Source organism: Indicator indicator, chromosome 28 (assembly GCF_027791375.1).
Source record: "Indicator indicator isolate 239-I01 chromosome 28, UM_Iind_1.1, whole genome shotgun sequence".
Classification (NCBI taxonomy): Eukaryota; Metazoa; Chordata; class Aves; order Piciformes; family Indicatoridae; genus Indicator; species Indicator indicator.
Window position 1 is genome coordinate 6162236 of NC_072037.1, and position 21732 is coordinate 6183967.

General features: G+C 39.6%; 1 protein-coding gene across 1 annotated transcript in view; it reads right to left on the minus strand.

The window, feature by feature from the left end:
* CDK5RAP2 (CDK5 regulatory subunit associated protein 2) overlaps positions 1-21732 on the minus strand; it is an 83406-nt gene that overhangs the window by 37318 nt on the left and 24356 nt on the right. The window contains exons 15-21 of the mRNA XM_054393329.1: positions 15251-15348; positions 11569-11699; positions 9865-9980; positions 8241-8369; positions 2340-2435; positions 1606-1653; positions 693-880 (exon numbers count right to left, since the gene is read on the minus strand). Of these exons, the coding sequence (XP_054249304.1) occupies positions 693-880; positions 1606-1653; positions 2340-2435; positions 8241-8369; positions 9865-9980; positions 11569-11699; positions 15251-15348 (806 nt within the window). The remainder of the gene's footprint in view (positions 1-692; positions 881-1605; positions 1654-2339; positions 2436-8240; positions 8370-9864; positions 9981-11568; positions 11700-15250; positions 15349-21732) is intronic.

Consider the following 21732-nt stretch of genomic DNA (forward strand, 5'->3'; position numbering starts at 1 on the left):
TTACAGGAGGGCTTATACAGCTTTCATTGCACAAATACTTTCTCTTTCATGAAAAATAATTTAAGTGCTTCCACTCATCTCAGCAGAGTCCCACAAGTGGCTACACTGCAATAACCAATTAGTTTGCAGAACATAGGCTTAGACTGCCTAAACAGATGGCAGAGACCCAACCTCTACCCAAGCAGTTAAGATGCAGTGGCAAAGGCCACAAAGCAGAGTAATGACCATTCAGTTCAACCCTGCAAAACAGTCATTGCAAATCCATTTCCTCCACCCCCAGCTCCTTACACACATCATTTTTACAGCTGTCAGTGCTGTCCCTTCTACCACACCCCCTTTCACTGGCCTGTGCTCTCAGGTATTTTAGAATAACCACTACCTATGATCATGTGAGCCCTTCAACACTGCCACAACCCACCCTGCAAGCAGTCAGTCCCTACAGTAGAGCTCTATATGTGTAACTTGGGAGAGGTTTTTTTTTTCTTGTAATGGGTTTTTCATAAGGATTTCTACTGATAGTATGTTTCCTAATTACTTAATTGCATGATAGACTAAAATGGCTCTGAAGGCACCTTGCCAATCTCTCAGGTAAATTAGACAGTGCCATTATCTAAATTCACTTTAACACAATTACTTTATCCTCTTCTCAAATAGAAATACTGTCAAAAGCAGTGCATATCCCTCATACTCACGTAGATTCCAGTACAGATGTTCTATTTTCTCTTAAAAGAGATGTGAGCAAGCTCTCTTCTGTTTCATGTTCACTGACTCCTGTTCTGCCAAAGTGTTTGCCAGTTGCATCACGTTCAAATTGAGGCTTATTTGGACTCCTATAATGTCTATCTTTGCAGAAACTCTCTGAACGGCCTGATGGAGTTATCTGTTAAAAAATTGCAGACATTTTCTTATTACACAAGTATGCAATGTTCTATTAAATTCAGGGCTGTAATCGTTCTGTAATCGGGTTTTGTAATTCCTGATGCTCTCTATCTACATCAAGAAGCATCCACAGACATTTCATTTACTATTTATTAATAGAAAAATTAATTAGCATCTATTTTGTCTGATTAATTACTAGTGATCAGCTGTTTTAGTAAGTAGCAAGTGGATTACCCTGAGGGTTAGCATCTATGAAGAGATATGAAACTTCAGGAATGTTGCTTGCAGACTGTAGGTAACCTTTTATTAGTTCACCTTTGAACCATTCTGTCCTGGGATCCCCAAATGCAAGCTCTGGTGACCAGGGCAGAATGCAACTCAGAAGTGTTTACAAACTGTCAGCTTTTTGTGTGCAACACTGTAGAGATGTCTTAGGAAGTTTCTACTAGGGACTTCTCCAGTAATTCAACCTCCATTGAAATCAGTGAAAGTCTTCTCTGTCAGTTACATGAGAACTCAAACTGGACTGGTTGAGGCCCCATCCCTGGACATATTCAACGTGAGCTCAAAAGGACTCCAGGCAACCTGATCTAGTTGAGGATGTTCCTACTTACTGCAGAGAGAATTGGACTAGATGGTCTTTGGAGGTCACTTCCAACCCAGGCCATTCTAATTTCCAACAGCATGATGTCAGAGTCAAGAGAACCTTTACAATCCATCACTTACCTGTTTATCCACCTCACACGGAAAATCCAGTGATACTTGAAGGCATACCTAGCAAACAAACACAGAAATGAGAAATTCCAAAGCACAGAACATCATTGCTCCCCAACATTACCAACCACAACACCCTGCTTTGTGTCAGATTTTAACACATTACAATTTTTAAAGCAGAGGTTCAAATTTAACTGCACTCTACAATCCTCTAAGGTCCTTTGCAACCAGAATTATTTTGATTCAATGATGCTTTACATTACATTGGCTTTGACTGATTAAGAGGACAGAAGATGCCTGCATGTATCAAAGTACAGTCAATAAGGTAGCAAGACATCAAGTATTTCAAAGAGGAAGAGGCATCTACAGTATTTTTTCCTCAGTCACAGCAGGAAGTGAATCTTACACAATTTCTACTACAGGCCCGACTACAGCAGAGGCTGAAGATCAGTATGTTTGTACGTAAAAAGCCAAACAATTTCAAGGGACTCCTTGTCATCCCCATTAAGGAAGACTGAGAAATGAGAGGAAACAAGGACCAGAACAAAGGCAATTTGACTGCAAACCCTAGCAGGGGAAAAATACAGGAAAAAGCTTTTAGAAACGCTTTAGGATAAGTTAGCTGAAAGCAAAAGCAGATAGTATGATCTGTTTGCAAAAGACTTTGTGTTGTAAGAAACAAGAATTTCTAAAGGTGTGCAGAGAAGAGAGTATATTGCAACAATGTACCCAGAGCAGAGTCCTACCTGACTGACCCTCTCAGCAAACGGACTGCTCTGCATTTTCCTGTCATTGTCACCATCTTCAGTCTGCATCACAGGCTCCTCTGTTACTTCAAGACACTACACAAAAAGTATGGAATGATGTGAAAATGTAGCACACACCAAAAAAAAAAAAACCAAACCACAAATACTGTGATATGAAACATGCATAAATAAGTCAGTGACATGTCTTAAAAGAAAAATAAAAAAGGCCTGTAATACAAAGTAACAAACACTGAATTAGATTTCTTCAACCAGATCAAAGAAAATTAATATAAACCCCAGGAATGACTCATACTCAATAGACTGAAACTTTTCTCTTCTATATCCCTACATTCTTATTTAACCTTTTCTCTTCAGAATTTAAAAGAAATATAAAAAAAAATCACCTAAGCCCTTCTGGCACAGGATTTCTCTACCTTCAGTCATGTTCTCATTGTGCCTACTAAGTTTCACTTTCCCATTTCCAGAATTTCTTTTCATTGCCACACAAATCAGGTTCTTCTCCAGCACCCAAAAAACAGATGCTTTTAGAACAAAGTACATAGAGCTTGCTATACACTATCAAGATTTCACTGCAGCACTGAAGGTTACAACTTGCTGGGTCTTGCCTGAATTTGCCAATTTGTGGAAAACGCTGCCAAAAACATCTTTTTCTCCCTATTTTCCCCAGAATCCAAGCCATCTCCCATCACTAACAGTGCCTGAACAAAGAGGAGAAGGCTCAGCAGCAGCACAACCCAAGTTCCTGACATCAGCATTACTGACAGTGAGCCCAGAATCCCTTTTGTTTGCTGGACGTTCCATCCCAGCAGCAGATCTGTAAGCAAGGGAGAAGATGCACAAGGTGCTTCTCTCAACAGTAGTGAAGGCTACAACTCAGCAAGCTTCACTCAAACACTGCTCACAGGGTATATCTGCACTCTCTTTGCAACTCACCTTCTTTACTCAGTTTGCTCTGGAGAGGACAAAAATTTAGCCTTGCCTCTGTTGGTTTCATTCTCATCTCTTTTCTCCAGAGGCTGTTTTGCCTGCAGAATAGAAGGCTCCCAAGAAACCTTATAGTGGCCCTTTAGTATCTGAAAGGAGCCTACAAGAAAGCTGGGAAGGAACTTTTTACAAGGGCTTGTAGTGATAGGACAAGGGGCAATGGCTTTAAGCTTGAGGAAGGCAGATTTAGACTGGAGATTAGGAAGAAATTCTTTACAGTGAGGGCCATGAGACACTAGAACAGGTTGCCCAAGGCAGTTGTGGATGCCCCTCCATGGAGGTTATTCAAGGTAGCCTGGTCTAGTGGAAGGTGTCCCTGGCCATGGTGAGCAGGTTGGAACTAGATGATCTATAAGGTCCCTTCCAACCCAAATCACTCCACTAATCCATGAATCATTAAAAAAAGAACAAAAGAAAGTTAGTTACAAAGAATTACTATATTCAGTAGCCACATTCTGGAACAACCTGTCAGAACACAACCTGAGTACAAGGACAGTCTTCCATCCCACTTTGGGATTCACCATGAGTGACCTGGAGTTATCACATTCCATCACTCCCCTGTGATAAGATCAGATTGGACATTTACATCATCTTGTTTTACAGCAGCATTTCCCACTCTGATAGAAAAAGATAGTTATTTAAGATCTTCACTATCAAAATCTCTTGAAATAGTAGAAATGTGCAAAAGCAACAGTAAATATCACAGAATGGTAGGGGTAGGAAGGGACCTCTGAAGATCATCCAGTCCAACCTCCTGCTAAAGCAGAGCCATCCAGGTTGCCCAGGATTATGCCAGGCAGGATTTGAAAGGCTCCAGAGAAGGAGGCTCCACAAACTCTGTGGACAGCCTGGTCAAGTCCTCCATCACCCTCAAAGACATTTTCCTTATGTTTAGGTGGAACCTTCTGGGTTCTAATTTGTGTCTTTTCCCCTTGTCCCATCACTGAGCACCACTGAGGAGAGTCCAGCCCCATTCTCTTGACACCCACCCTTTAGATATTGCTAAGATCCTTTCTGTCTTCTCCTCTCCAGGCTAAATGATGTATCAACAATGCTGTGCCTAAATCACAGGTAGGACAACATTAACACAGAGGATGCAAATCTGCATTGGACAAAACCTTTGCTATTCTAGCACTTGTGGCAATAATAGAGCACTGCTGTGTCTAACAGTCATATTCTGGTGGGACCTGGGCTAAAAAATTACCTTAAGACAGGAAAAGCAGAATCTTGAGCATAGTTACACTAAATGGGGATTACAGGTACAGAGACTCAGATGACAGACTGGAAGGAAAGAAACTGTCTAGGGGTCATGGACGTGATATTTATAGCTCCAATGGATATACAGCACAGTGCTGAAACTTATGGCATGAGAAGAGAAATCTGCTTCCCCAGTATCACATGCTGTAAAGTCTGAACTCACAGCAGACAAACAGGATTCTGCTTCCTGAGAACACTGGAAATTAAATGCTTATGTGGGGCTTGATTTTTTTTAATTGAGTATGCATAGAATGTGTGCAAATATATACATCTATATATATATGTTAAAAAAAAATGAGAACAGGCTTTTTAGCTTCCCATCTCTAGCAGTGTAAGCAACTCTAATAATTTTCAGTATGAATTTTAAAAGGCAGAAATCAAATGGTGCAGCACGTTAACATATTAGAATCACAGAATGGTTTGGGTTGGATGAGATCTTAAAGATCATCTAGTTGCACCTCCCTGCCATTGCCAGGTACATCTTCCAGGTTGCTCAAGGCCTCATGTTTGCCTTTTACTATTAGAAATCTATATTGAAAGCAAACTTCCAACTCATGTTTGAATCACTGATATTTTCACTCAAAGTGGTCTTCAAAACAAAATAAAGACAATCTGAAAACTGGAGGAAGACACAGATGGGATTGTGGTACACATGAAGGGCATGCACTGGAAGAGACCTTTTAACTATAATCATGGGATGTCAAAAGTCCAGTAGTATTAGCTATTATTAAAGCAGCTGTTAATCCTCCACAGGCAGGATTCAGGACAAGTTCTTCATTTATATATTAAAAATAAACTTACTTGCATACAACTTATTCACTCACTGCAACAACCTCTCATGACTCATTTTTCAGTATATGCTTTTGCCAGGCTTGTTTTCAAGGTGCTGATTCTTAGAATAAAACTGTTTCAGAAGATGAACAGGTTACAGCACACTGTTACAACAACCCACTGCAGTTTCAAATCTGCTCCTATGGTCTTGTGTCTGACAGGCTGAAAAGAAAACTTTCTGTGCTCCAAGGAATACAATGTACCATCCAACAAAATATTAAAACAAAATAAGTGTCTTAAGGCCAGGGGAAAAAAAGGCTACCAAGAATAAGCTGCCTGTTTAATGTGTTTCCTTGGAGACTGAAAACCTTGCAAAAGTTTTTCCTAAATGAACCACTGCTATGCTTGGTTTGCAAAGATCCCTGGAGCCCTGAAGGCTGAAATCACTGAGGCTGCTTCTCTCAGAGAAAGCAGATGTTCAGAGGACAGTACAAAAACAACCTTTTTCTCTCCTCCTTCTCCTTTTTTTCTGAACGTGAAGCCAAGAGCGCTCAGGGCTGTCAGACCTTTGGGAGATGCCCTGCTGGGGCACCAACATGCAGATTCATCCCATTTGTGCTCCAGCTTCGTGAAGGAAAAGAAAAAGAAAGCTGGGTTCATTTTAAGAACCTGAGAAGGATGCATCTTCCTGTATCTGTCCAAATTCCTCTTATAGCACATATGTTCATGTCATCTCAGCACTACCTGCCAACGAATTCTAGCCCAAAATACACACACAAAATAGAACTTGGAAGGGTTTTTTTGACAACAGTTATTAATATGCAAAGCATAGTTGTCACAATCCATAGCCCAAAACGCAAGTTTCCCTTTATTGTCAAGGCTGATCAAAAGGTACCTTTTAAAACCAAAACCTTTTAATTACAGTCCTTTCTCACTTGTAGTGAAAGCTCCCAGTGCTATGAGCTCCACAGTACCAGCATCATTCTGGCACAGGTGAAAACACCATTTTCACTTGTGTACCAAAATTTGGAGGCTCATTTAGATTTTATAAGCTTCACTTTTTATCATTCTACATCTATTTGCACACAGACAGCTTAGGTACGTAGCCCTCTATGTATTTTTTTGTGCCAAGACAAACTCAGGGTACAGGGTATCTTGTCCTCACAATCTTAGCTCAGGACACAATTCCTTAGGGATGAAGCACGGCATCGGTGAGGGGGCAGCGCCCTCTGCAGGAAAACGAGACAAACAGCTAGAAAGAATTCATCTCTAGGAAGTGCAGGCACTCTGCAAGAGATTGCCCACAAGCTTTTCATGCAGACCGACTGCAGCAACACATAAACTCATTATTTTAATAGAAGCCACAGCACCCCTAAAGGCTGACCTATAATTTCAAATGTGTTTCAATTAACGGTTGCACAAGCAGGTCTTAAAACTGAGAAAGCAAGAATATTTCATGACTTGTGGTGATTGCTCCCAGTGCAACTGCAGCAAAGGTTCAAAACCATGAGCTTTTTTCTGGAGTCCTGCAAAGTAAACTGTCCTGCAGAAAAAAACAAAAAAAAAAAAAATCACCAAGACTACAGACCCAGTTCTTGAATCAAGCAATTCCTACCCAAAAAGGGGTCTATAAGAATGTTGGGAACGGACTTTTCACAAGAGCCTGTAGTGATAGGACTAGAGGGATGGGAACTCGAGCAGGGCAGATTTAGACTGGATATTAAGAAGAAATTTTTTATGAGGGTGGTGAGACACTGGAACAGGTTGCCCTGAGAGGTTGTGGATGCCTCCTCCCTGGAGTTAAGGCCAGGTTGGATGAGGCCTTGAGCAATCTGGTGTAGTGGAAGGTGTCCCTGCCCATGCAGGGGACTGGGCTGGAACTACATTTAAGGTCCCATCTAACCCAAACTATTCTATGACTCTATGAACTGATTCAAACTGTTCCTAATTTTCTGCTCTTTTGACTTTCATTTGTAAATTCCAGACACCACATACCAGCACTATCATTACTGCTTTTGGTATTATTCAATTCCTATAGACCACAACAGTGTAATTGAAAGGAAAACCTACAACACAATAAAAAGTATCACCAGCCCTATTTCAAGCAATACCTTACAACAAGCTAGGTGGTTCACACAGCCTCCTGAACATCCTTTATGATACGCACATAAGACACAGCAACCCAGCACCCAAAATGTTTCTCAGTGGTAGTATTTTGCCAAGACCTCTTCTTCCCAACAGCTAAAAACAGTCTTAGCTTTGGACCAAAAACAAGCAAAAAAGCACCCAGTGATTAGTTCCTTGCCCCTCTCAGCCACCTACCACAATGCTGCCTACTTGTTCATGTACTTCTATATTCTATATGAAGGAACAGTCATGCATTTAGGTGACCTCAAGGGCTATTCACTTGGCTTTGGCTACAGTGGGGGCCCTGGTTGTAGATGCAGAGGAGATCTGAACCAAGCCCTTACAGAATTAAACACAGCATGAGAATGACTCTTGAACAGCAAACAAGCAGAGTTTCAGTAATAACTAAAATGTTACATAAGATGCTGCTTTCTTTGCAAAATTAACTATTTCCTCCCTTTTCAACTGCCAAAGCAAATAGATCACAGACCCAATTAGTATTTTAATGGGCATATTACTTCCTTAAAAATCAACTTGACACATCACTGAACACTTGCATTGAGCTGATTCTGTTGTGCTAACATCTTAAAGCTGTTTACATCATTAATTTAAAAAGTTATTATAAGGAATTAGCAACCTACGCCCCGAGGGTTTTATACTCATTCTGCACTGATGTAAATGACTCCACAAGGTACATTAGATGCAAGAGTCATATTCACTACTGTAACACAGAGAACCTACCTCACTGTGGTTTAGTATTTTTAGTCCTTCCTTCCCTTGAGGATTTGTTGTGCTAAGTCCAAGCTGTTTTTTCTTCAGTTCTTGATTAATTGACTGCAGATCCTTAACCATCAAGAGAAGGTCAGTAACCTAAATAACCAAAGGAAGAACAAGCAAAGCTGGTAACATCCATACTGGAATGAAAACAAAGGATGGCATACAAATCTCCAGTTAAATCTAAACTGTAGGGTTGGAAGCCCTGGGTCCCTATATCTGCTTATAAGGCAATCTTCCTGTGCATGAAAACAGGATCATAGCTTTCTGGGTTAGTGCTCAGGAAATCTTAACTTTTAAGACTCTGGTTTCCAGCCCTGTTATTGAGGAATCAAATTTCACAACTCAGCAGCAAGAAACCTGAGGGAACCTCAAACCAACAGGTTGATCTGAGAAGAAACATTTTAGTGCAAGGGAAACCAGCATTACAGGGAAAGAGCAGCCTCAAGAAACAACCTGTTCTTTTGTCTCAAACACCATTTATAAGCCACTATCATTCTGAGTAGATGTACAGATATAAAATCTGAATAGACAATCATGTTTAAAACTTGTGGACAGACATTAGTGTTACAGACTCAGGTAAGTGTATTTAGAAGGCAATGCTTGAAGAAGAACATAAAATCTGTTTATGAGACCAATTAATACATTTGGAAAAAAACCGTATCAGCTTTCAGGCACACAAACTCTTTTTTAAGCAAGAAATGGTCTATAAACACCTTTTGCTAACAAGTGTCCCTGAAGCTCCTGAAGGGAACATGCTCAGAGATAAAAGTGGTACAACCCCAGAACGGGACTGGGACACAATCTGGGGCTTTTTTATTGACACCTGTTCAGTGTAAAGCAAACTTATTTCCTTCATATTATCCACCTCCAGATTTTGAACACCTGCCTACAATTCAGCTGGCCATGAGGAAAAAAACTTCACTCAACTTTCATTCCCAAATGATCATGCTCAAAATAACTCTGTATCCTGAACTGGTGCAGGGATCAGAGGTCACTGCACAGACCGAGGAGCCGTAAGAACAAGTTTCTGAACTCCAGTGCTCATTTACTGTATGGCAATGGTCTGCATATTTCACCTCTCTGAATTTCAGCTCTCCTGATGTCAAATGGAGACAATATCAACTTACATCAGAGGCATTTTTTAACGTGCCATAATTGCCAAAAGATGTGCAAATCCTGAGATGGAGTGTGCTGGACAGATTTAGAAATTAGAGACACCATCTTCGTGGTTAATAAAGGTGCATGAAATGCACATTGTAAAATACTTAAAGCAAAAAGTTTTATCTGAAGTTGGAACACTTCAGGATGACTAAAACATGGCATTGAGTCTGAAACCTGAATCCAGGTGTCTAACTATCATAAAACCTTTGCAGCAAGCCAGCTCTTTCAGCTGATTCTGAAGCTCATGCAGTGTAACAAAGACTAAATCACTCATAAAAGGTGGATCAAAAACCACAGAGATGAGAATTTCAAATCCTTTCAGAACTACTCAACTGCACCTAAATAAATCTTTTTCTGAGAGATACATGAACTATAAATGAAACAGAATTAATCCACAAGAAACAGTAAATAATAAAAAGATTAATACCTTTTTCTTTAGTTCTTCAAGAGACAGATGATCTATCTGTAGATTTAAATGATCTTGCTCTCCTAAACAGATACTCATATAAGAGGTCTGATCTCCACAGAAGGAGAGCGTTTCATCTGTCAAAATACCCAAGAGCAGGAATTATTTCAGAAACTGTTTGCAGTAGGACACAGCATAAAATGCAAAGGCAAGACTTCTGGAATAAGAACCTACTAGTAAGTCGGTGGGAAGCCAGTTAAAATGTTTCATGCCCCAAAATAAGCTTTCTGTTTAATTGAGCAAATTTTGTCCTCGTTTCTTTGTGCTTCTGACACGTAGACATGCTGTATTTTCCATGGCTGTATTTTCTGTGGTTCTCAGCATGAGTTGGGAATGTAATTCTGAATTGTAATTTGCATATTTAGCATTACAACTAGAAATAATTTTTAAGAAGGGTAAGTAAGGCATGACTAGTTATTCTGTTTTAACTATACTTTCATGAACATGAATTCAAGGTCTCAAGGCGGAGACAAAGTTATTGAAGTGATTTTGCTTTGGGGTCAAAAGATTGCATTAATTGAATTGAAAATAGCTACTTATTCATTTCCTCTAACTGCAGGAATGATGTGTTATGTTTCAATAAACACCTGTTCAGTTACATTTATAGAATTAACTGTCATCTATATTGTATCTCATTAGATAGGGAGAAAGCACATCAAAATTAGGACAAAGAAGAGACATGCAAATCCTCCTCCCAGCTCTGACACTGATCCCATGGCTGCTGCAAGGACCCAAAGCTTCACAAACAATTACTTTCAGAACCTTTATTCCTAGCAGCCTCACCCTCAACACAAGTGCTCCTGAGAACCCCAGAACATCCACAGGACTCTTTGGTCTACCCTGGCTGTTCATTATCTCCGTGCTTCTGAGGCTGAAAACTCTGAAATGGCAGAAGCTTACCTTCTGTCACTTATCATAGCTGTCAAGGGAGTGATGCTAAAACTGATAGTCTAAGTTGAAAGGGATAAGTGAACAGGCTTTACTGTTATTTATACATCCCCCATGGAATAAACCAGAATCATCTGTACACATACTACTGTAAACTATATTTAACAATGTCCACTTATATCATTATTTTTTATTCCTAGGTATATACTAAGAACTAAAAACACCTCCAAAGAAGTACAATAAAACAAGCTAGAAGGTAAGTTATGTTTAAAAGCTCTACCATTTCTGAACTGTAAAACAATAAAACCTCTGGCTATTTCTTCTCTGGAAATTCTTTAGGAGAAGTGTGGCCATTTCCTGAGACACAGGCTCTTTACCAAAGTATCGTGAAGTAATTACGTGGCCAGAAAACGATACCACAGCCACAGATTTACTCAAAGCCAGGAATCTCTTGACTTCTGCAGAAAACAGTAAATTCTATGGGTACAAAATTGTAGGCAACTTGAAATGATCACTGCAGTAGAATTGCCATAGAATTACTAACATTTACTGCATGGAAAGAGAAAAGCTATCCCTCTATATATGCCTTGATTGCTCCAAGACATTCTGTTACAAATCTCCCCAATAATTTCCAGTATAAAAAGATGAAAAGAAGGCTTTTCACAGCTTTTTTTTCCTACTCTCAAGCGTTTCTTCTCTATCACAGCAAACTGTCTGTTATAAACTCAGTTTTCCTTTGTGCAAAAAGCTCAAGAAAAGAGCTGGGGCTGCACAGACCTTGGCGGTTTCTAATGTCCTTAATCTGATCCTCCAAGACCTTCTGTAGGTTCCGATTTGCTAAAACGTCTTCTTCCAGTTGTTTCCGCAGCAGGAAAATGTTGTTTAGTTCTGTCTGCAAGCTATTTATACTAAAAAAAAAAAAAGAAAGAAATAATTCAAGATCTAATTCAAAACATTTTGTTGTGCACCTCAGCATCTTTCATACAGCCAGGCTTCCACAAAGAGCCCGTTTCACATTAGCCATCGCTGGTTTTCATCACACAGTTCTGAGGCATAAAAACAAACAAAATTGAATGTTTACACATAGGGCCTTCTCTTGCTGTTTTAAGCTGGCTTATAAACAGCGCAGCTCAAACATGACAGATATATTCCACCAGCCAACTTCTGTGTAATTCTTTGTAAGGAAAAAAAAAAAAAAAACCCATCAAAATTACTAACTTCTGAAAAGTATGCCAGCAAAATACCACTATCACATACAGCTGATGGCTCTGTGCGTTCCATTATATGGTGACCATGGAAACTTTGCTCTCTTGCTACAGAACTGTATCATCTAATGCTCCATTGAAGGGGAAAAAAAAAAAAAAAAGTCATGTTTCATTGAAAACATGACCCAGACAACCAATTTATTTCTTTACTTATCCGACAGTCTGCGAAAAAAGACCTTTTAAGGTCTAAATTGTCTCCATTATCAAAATGGGTGCAAATGCCACAAGTTACAAATGCTAACTTGTCAAGGTGAATCAATTCATTAAGTAGCTTTCTTCCAAGGTGGCCACTGAAGCACTTTAGCATCAGTCACCACCACTCAGCCTCCTGTCAGGCCAGGCTGGATGAGGCCTTGAGCAGCCTGGTGTAGTGGAAGGTGTCCCTGCCCATGGTGGGTGGAGTTGCAAGTAGATGATCTTTTAAGATCCCCTCCAACACAAATCATTCTACAAACTTCTTGCTGTTCCTTGCTACATCTTCCCTAGACCCTTCAACATCAACAAGAATTTTATCAGTCTGTAAAAAGACTTAAGTACGCTAGAAACTGAAATTGTAATAAAATAAATTTGATTTAATAACAAACAATAATTAATTTTATTTCCTCTCTAATAATTTTTACAAGGTGGTACTGAACTCATTGTCATTATTATTTTCACATTCACTTCACTCAGAACCTCAGTGTTTTATGATGAAGGGAGTGGAACATCTCCCTTATGAGGAAAAGCTGAGGGAGCTGAGTCTCTCTAGCTTAGAGGAGCCCTGAGGTGACCTCATTCATGTTTATAAATATGTGAAGGGCAAGTGTCAGGAGGATGGAGCCAGGTTCTGTTCAGTGATGTCCAATGATAGGACAAGGGGCAGCAGGTGCAAGCTGGAGCATAGGAGGTGCCATGTGAACATAAAGAAAATCTTTTTCACTGTGACAGTGACAGAGCCCTAGAACAGGCTGCCCAGAGAGGTGCTAGAATCTCCTTCTCAGGAGACATTCAAAATCTGCCTGGATGTGTTCCTGTCAGACCTGCCCTAGGTCCTCCTGCTCCGGCAGGGGGCTGGGACTAGATGATCTTTCCAGGTCCCTTCCAACCCCTAACATGATTCCACAAGGATAACTTAAGCTGCTGTAGAATTTCAAATCCACTGCACTGAATGACAGAGAATTCAGGAATCTTTAGGAAGGAATTAAAATCCATCTTACAGCAGAATCCACAGGAACATAAAGCACATCATACCTACACGAGCTTATTGTAGAAGCACATTAATTAAAAGGCAGCAAGTATGAAAAGTCACTCTGTTTTCTGACAAGTGTGCTCTTGTCAGTGCTTCCTGCATAGGAAACTATTGCTTTAACCAATTCTCTTTGGTTCAAGAGTATCTTTGAAGTGAGAGCTCTCTAAAACGCTCAGCAAAAAAATTAAGAATAACAACAAACCAGCACATTACTAGAAGCTAAGTAAGCAGATCTTCTCCTTTCCATAAGTTAGGTTTATAAGAAAATACACTGACTCCCCACTTGGGGAGACAAGAAATGTCTTGGTCCTGACACACAGCAGCTTACTTTGAAAAATAACCATCCAGGTTGCTTAAAATAAATAATGCCTGAAAGAAGGTATGTCAGCAACTAAATAGATGCTTGCCTAAAACCCATGCACTGCTGATGGCAGTCACACAAATGAGGATGCTGAATTCATCTGCAGGGCTTGTTTATCAGGTCCCCAGAACTTCAGGGGTTCAGGTCTTTGCTGATGAGATTTATAGCACATCTCAGCCCACAAAACTATGAGAGGAACTAAAAATAGATGACCTTCATTTTCCAGCTCTATTGTTGAATCATTGCACATCCTCTGCAAATCCCTGCATGGCATGCACTGCTCCCTGCACCCTATAGCTCCGTATCAGGAAAACGGAACTGATCAGCCCGCTGCTGATCCTACAGGAAATGAACTGCAAAACTAGTATTACTTTAATGGTTACAGTTACAATTGTCCTGATCTGAAAGATTTCTAAGAAAAACTACTAATCAGAGCTATGTTACTCTCGTCATTACTACACAGAGCATTGCCAACAGCCTCACCCACAGAAGATCTTTCAACAGCAGGTCACACCCTCCATATGAAATACTAAAATAAACTCCCCATCTTCTCTCATTTGCTGATTGTTCAACAAAGTAATCAAAGCCACTGCTTTTTTTTCCCCCACAGCTAAGAAGTAATCATAATCTGACTTCTATCACTATTTCTAATGCAAAAGATTCTAGTATCTAACGCAGCTTCTGCGCTGTGGCTAAGCACAAGATGGCATTAATTCAAATGCCAGATCTCATCCATTCCACTGCTCTTCACTTTATGGTTTCCAAACTGGAGTGATCTACAAACCAACTGCAAAATATAAACACACATTTCCCACAAAGCTGGCAGGTATAAACTGCTGCCTTCAGGAAAGAAGAGTCAGGAGCTACCTCTCAAACACCATCAAGACCTAATTAAAGTATCTGTAATTATAAGAGCAAAAGTAATTTTTTCATAACGCATTTGTTTTACCTAAAGGCTCAGAATTTCCTTTATTTTATCATAAAAGCTCCTCAACTGCCAGGCAATACGAGGACACCAAGTGGGCAAAAGATTTCCATCTAAAACATTGTGCTGACTTTAAAAGGTTAAAATGCACTTGGCTCCTGCCACACTTCTGCATTTACTTTGAAAGCATACTAAGGAAACTTCAATTATCCTGGTTTGTTCCACCTTCTCCAAAATCTCACTGGCTTATATTCTCATCAAAATTCTCACAGTGTCACTTTTAAGATAAGCATTATCTGTATTTTAGGATTAAACCATGGCAAATTGTCCAGCACCCAGAAGGTCACTCTGCTTTGATTTTTCCCCTCTGTTCCAACACAGGACATGTAATCCCTGCTTACTTTGGTACCTAAACGGAAATCTGGCTCATCTGAGATTCTAATCCAAATAAATATTTTCAGAGACATTTAAGTAATTTAGATAATATAATCTCACTTAAAAAAAAAAAAAACAAAAAACACATTTCTCTTTTTAAGGTGACTATTATGTTGCTATGACTTAGCAACAGTTGGCTGGTAAAAAAAATAATCACTACTCCAGTTAAGCTGCACCTTTTTTCATAACTTCTGATTCTTGCCCTTTGAGTTCAGATTATCCACCAAAATAGAACAAATACTTACCTATCTGATTCCTTAAAGGTCTTCACTAGCGTAGAATAAATATTTTGTTCTTTTTGTAAAGCAAGGATCAGCTTTTCATATTCAGCTTCTTTATTTTCCTGAATTAAAACAAGAACACACTAAGCTTGCAATGTCACTTTTAAGTCTGCACGTCTGTAACTGTGTAAATATAATCTGTGTCCTGAAGAAAACATGAAAGAAGTAGAAATTCATATTTGCTGAACAGGACTCACCCACCTTCAAAGCCTAATATGCATCTGGAAACTATTCACAATACTTACACCCAGCTGATTAAAGGACGCAAATACTGTTTCACTACTTGTGTCCTGTGAGTCACATTTAAACAGTAGTTCATCACTTTTATCAGTCTAAAAGGCTTCCCCCCTCCCTAGCCCAAGTATCCTCCCTTGCAAAGTCTACAACCCAAGCTTACAAAGCTTACAACTCAACAACCCAAGAACAACCCCACAGTAGCTATTTCAGAGGGGAAGGAAGAGAAGGGAAAGCAGACAAGTCCAAGCACACATTTTAGAGCATTGTCCTAACAGTCCTGTGTTCTGGATAAAATTGGCTTTCAGGTTTTTCTGCAAACACTATTCCATTTCTGAACAAAAGGGACTGTATGGAGCTGACAAATAAAGGATGAGCATGTCAGATACACGTTCCTTGAGTCAGATTTCTGCACGCTCAGCTGGGTCACTACAAGCTGCTCCTTTACTTGTGCAAAGAAAAGAAAATTGTTTCCCTGCAGTCTTACTCACACAAAGTATATTACTGTTATTAGAATAAAGCCAGACTCTTATGCTACATTCTCAGTAAGGATCCACTAATTTCCCAAGCGTTTTTCACTGCAAAGCAACCACCCAGCCACTTTTTCAGTGGGAGGCAAAAAAAAATGCAGCTATTAAAGGGAGTATTTGCTTGCACTTATTACATAAAAATACCTAAGATATCAGCCATCTTCAAAGACAAAATAACTGGGGTATCTACAGCCAACATAGATGTATTCATGTCAGAGATGCATTCTGCTTCTGTTGAGAATAGCAGGCCTGGTTGCTTCTCTCAATTTTCTTTTTTTGACTGAAAACTGAAGGGTAGAACCAAAAAAGCGCCACAGCTAGCAGGGAATTGTCAGCTAAGGGAACTCTCAAGAGATACCAGATAATTAGCGAACAGATCATTAACAAGGACAAAATCGACACCCAGGAGTTTTAAGCAGCTGTTATTACTCCAGTTGCAATTCCTAGGGAAGGAATGGCAACCAGAATTCAGCTACAGTAGAACCTCGTTAATTCACACTAACGATGCAAAGAGTGTTAATTCAAAAAAGGCAGTATTCTGCAAAGTAAACAGCACAAAAGCAAGGACAACTGTTGTTTACTTTTAATTATTTACACTCCTACTTCACAGTATGCTAGCAAATATGTTAAATAATATTTTGCAAGTCTAATCAAGTTTTGATCCAATTACTCCCGTGAAGGTAACCTGCGTGTCAGACCTTACTGCAGGAGGAGTAGTTTCTCAACCTCATGCTACAGGTTCTTTGCAGAAGTGACCTTAGCTCTGTACACATGCATCATGTTCAGCTGCCATCACTCCTAATGGCAGCTGGGCTCTAACAAATGGTATTCCAGGATCCAGTGCAGATTATAAACTCTGCAAAGGAAGAGCAAAGCACTGAGATTCATACCAAGTTTATCATCTAGATGAGAAGAGGAGCAGGCAGCAATGGTTTTTGCTAAGAAACAAAGGGAAACAGATGGAGGTGGGTGATCCAGAGCCCATTAATTACAAACCCACCCAAAAAAAAAAATATTTAAAAGTACATCTTACAGCCTGAATCTAGGAGTCTTATCAATGTGTTGGAATCTCAGCTTTTCAAGAGCACTCAACTAAACATAAAATACACAGCTTGCAGTTGAACTTGGAAAAAGTTTGGGCACAACGACACTGATCAATGACGTAGAAGGCAACAGGAAGAAATAAATCTTTGGACTTAATTTAGTCAGTTAACAGTTTGTTAAAAGTTCTAGTGAACTCCTCCATATGTCTGATATAAGCCTTGCAATTATTACTGAAGACACTATAGAACCGTATCCTAATTAAAAGATTCTGAAGCACTAGCAGAGCACTGTCACTGAACCATTTATGGTACACAAATTAGGTAACAGTTGTCACCAATTGTTTAGAGACTATAAGTGCTCTATTACCAAAGCAGTGTTATATACAGCACCATGCCCTGGTTTCCTGTTTCATTTAGAATTCACATGTTAATTTAGTTCTACATTTGCACCAAAATCTCAGTAAGCTCATAAAATCCTCCAACTCTTCTTTTTCCTGCGTAACAGGAGACATGAGCTGTTTCTTAATTCCAAATGTCTCAGATTAGACCCAAATTATTAAACTCTAAATTCAGCTAGCTAGGCAGAGGTTAGCAAAATCAAAAGGAATGTTCTTGACTTTTTTTTTAGAATCTTTCATGAATAACAAGGATGAGAAGATGCAGCATGAACTCTTTTTTTCTTGTACATTATTACTGTCATTTCTAAATAAAGCGGAGGAGTGAATTATTCCAATCAACTCCCCAACGGTACACAAAACATAAGGCAGCACTGTAACTTAAATAGACCATAATGCTGTGGGAGTTAATGAAACATTAAACCTCTTGACACATGGTGTGAGGGAAAATGTGTTAGAGGAGATAGCTGCAAGACATCCAGGACCATATTGCAGTGAAAGATTTACATTCCCTTGAAAGGAAGCAATCTAATACATTAAAGTCTATATTTAAGTCTGAAATACTACTGCTAAGCAGCAGTGGTGGAAACCATAACTTATTTTCATTAGGGGCTTCTCAAATTGTACGGAATGAAAGTAACAGGTTTATATCTCCACAATAAATAACTTATTGGCAAAGTCACATGAATATCCAGTTGCCTCATTGAATGCTCTCTTGCTTACAAAACCCATCAGGATCATTTCAAAATCTGAAGGTTACACGATGAACAACTAAGAGAAGACCATAACCCACACCTCATCACTTATCCATCCATCCATCAGGACCAGAATCTGATCATTTCTTCTAACACTGCAGTAAACTTTGTGTGCTCTAAATGGCCCAAGTGCTAATAAGATTAAAATTGTTACAGGCCACTGAGTCCTACTTAAAGATGAAAATTACTGCAGAAGATTTTGTTGGTGTCCTTTAGAAGATGGCATCTCAACCAGAGAAAAATGTCACAGAGCTGTTGGCTTCAAGAAACTTATGGTCCTTCTTGGACCAAGTGAGACAAGTATCACTTCATCAGGCTAACTCCCTTAGGATGACATTTCTGCTAATATGGAAAGAGTGAGACCCACCAACCACATCCATTCCCATCACTAGCCCATGCTCAGTGTCACAGGTAAAAAGCATCATGTTTGAAGTGTGTGAAGACATGAATATTGACAGAACCACCCTGCTGTTTTCAGCTATAAGCTAATCTCATCAAATCAGAAATTGAACTATTGCCCTGTTTATCATAGCACTGTTTTGGTTGGAAAAGACCCCTAAGCTCATCAAGTCCAGACATCAATTCAACACCACCATGGCCATTAAAACATGTGCCCAAGTCTATACATTTCTTGAAAGAGGGTAGATAGGCTTCCCAGCACAGTAGTGTAATGATATAGTGATTCCTGTTCCCATGCCACATCACCTTAATACAATTGAAGCCACAGAAGATTTTCAGTTTGCAAAGAATTCCCTGGTGGCTAAGAAGCAAGGAAGGCTCAGCATAAAGTGTTACATGAACCTTACCTTGGAACATGTGAAAGTGAACAACTTCTGTGTTCACAACATCAAGAGACTGAGAGCAACAATTACAATGCACTGATCACTATTTTATAGATGGGGCACTTGTATTAACAAAAAAATAAAAAACCCTCAAGTACATTGCTCTCCATAATTAAGACCACTCAGCAACAAGGTGCAGCATGCATCAATTTCAGCAGCTCAGACACTTCTGCAGCACTGCAACAAGTGCACCAATTCCAGTTCTTATGACACCCACCAACTGCAATGCTCCCCCTCCAATAACTTCTATGCATTGACTGTTAGCTCTCCAGCTGCAGCAAATTCCATCACAACTCGATGCACACAGTGTTCCTCAGGTCCCTGACTGCAGAGTCTTAACTCCCTAAATACAGGAGTAATTATAACCCAAGTCAAATAATGTGCTGATCATGGAGGAAGGAAAAAGTGACTTGGGTCTGCAGAAACACTGCATTTGCCCAGCAGTGCATCAGCTAACTCCATTTCCTACTCCACCCTCAAGTGGTATACAAGCAGAGCAGCTACATAACAGCAAATCCAACAACCTTGATATTTTTTTTTTTACAGTTAGAGAAATAAATTTAGACTTAAACCTCCCATCCCTGTGGCCCCTCACTGCAGTGTATGCTGTGTGCAACAGGACAGAACCCAGAAGCACAGCTCAAGGACTGAGCAAGAGCCACTTTTCTCAACTGTTTTGCTTTTCTCTTTGAACCACAAAGGTCTAAAAAAAAAAAAAAAAAAAAAGAACTATTTACCTAAAAAAAAAAATGTTCCAACAAAGAGCTTTGTGAGAAACAAAGAGGTTGTGAGAAGAGCATGAAGCACAAAACCAACTAAAGTTTCCAAAATTATATGGAGTCCATTGCACTTCTAAATTCTTTGGCTCTAAAATATATTTCAGTCTGAGCCTCCACAGATACCAGAGTCAGCAGTAGCATGACTAACCTAATTATCAGTGCCCTCACACACACTCTCTCTCTAGCACATGATGGTGGCTCAAGAATCCAAACTCTAATTAGAAACTGTCATTTATCTTCTCTGGCCTGGCCAAGGCACCCAGCAGAGCTTTGGATGCTCGTTGCTTTAAAATGTGTCATTACATTAAAATAAACTAAAAAGGTATGATGAAAGAAAGTTCTGCATCTCTCAATTCAGTTTCCTCAACTGTAAAGATCAGTGAGGCTAGAGGAGCTTGGTTTCTGTTCTCTCTGGTGGGGAGGATCCAGCTGTGCATTTGTTGAGAGTTGGTGCAGCACTGTAAAGTTATCAAAGAATCCAAGGCAGGCAATGAGAGCAGAACTCTGGATAATCCCTGTCAAAAAACTTGTGATTAATATGCCAAAGCAGGTTCATCTTACACAGAGGTTGAGCTGGGAGGACAATGGGTTGTGATTAGGTTCACAATCACTAAGTGAGCCAGCAACAGAGAACAGATTGTGACTGGATGGTGGGGACTGGGTCATTACCATGCATGGCTTCGCCTGCCACTGCTCTCCTAGTTATACACCTGAACTGGAAGTGGGGTGTAGAGAGGAAAGCCAGTGTTTGATTTTCATTAATTCTGTATGATTTTCCATCACTCTTAGGTCCCTTTGTGACAGAAGTTACGTGCACGCACTGCGGTTTGTTTTACAGAGGTAGAATTTCCACTCGCCCTTTCACAGCCTATTTTCTCTTCATCTATATTCATACATACTTTGATAAACCTTGCACTGGCACCCTGGCAAACAGTGATGCAGCTCCTTTAGTCTGAGCTTGTCAAATAACCCAAGACTCAACGTGTGCCTGCATCTACCTTGTTTAATAACAGTGCCCACAGCATATCAAGCATCTCATCACTACTGTGTTCAGAATGTGACACAGGTCTCATGTTTCCTTTGCTGTTGGCTCATTTCACTTTACACTTCCTTGAGAAAAATCTCCTTAATGACTGATATAGCATTAAAGAAAAGAAGCAGCTTTCTCTACAATTAGTATGTACTAGACTAATTCTTTTTACTCTGCCTGATGCTCATACCGTGCTACACCACAGAAAAAAAATAAGACAAGAAATGTACCTTCAAAATATGTTTGTTCAATAATCTGCATGCAACGAGAAAAATGCACCAGAGTCAAAAAGAGATTTAAAAACTTCTTAACAGGAGTTGATTTTTTTTTTTATATTTTGCTACTACAGAACTAGGGAGTGAAAGAACTAACTAAAAGACCTTAAATGATCTTAAAAGTCTTTTTCCAACCAAAATGATTTTATGATTATAATAATTACATTTTAAGGTTTTGAATTCTGACCCAATTTCAGATATCAAGAAGCCTTTTCCATTTAGGGCATCAAATAAAATAGTGGGCATATGTGGTCCACCTTTTTTTAATATATATGTATATGTATTTCTCCACTACTGCTTTTCTTCTTAGCCTAGGCATATCTTTCTTTTCTTTTTTGCTTTAAAAGTAGGTTTCTTCCTGCCCTCCACATCTTCACTCCTACCTGTATTTTTTAATCCTCACATTCCATTCATCTCCTGCACTCACTAGCTCTATGCAATCACTGCCCTTATTTATCAGAAGTATACAAACCATCCTCTGTACCTCCCTTCAGAAATGCAGCTATCCTCCCACTCAGGGAAACGTGTCTGCCCTAATGACTACAAAACTCTACCTCTTTATG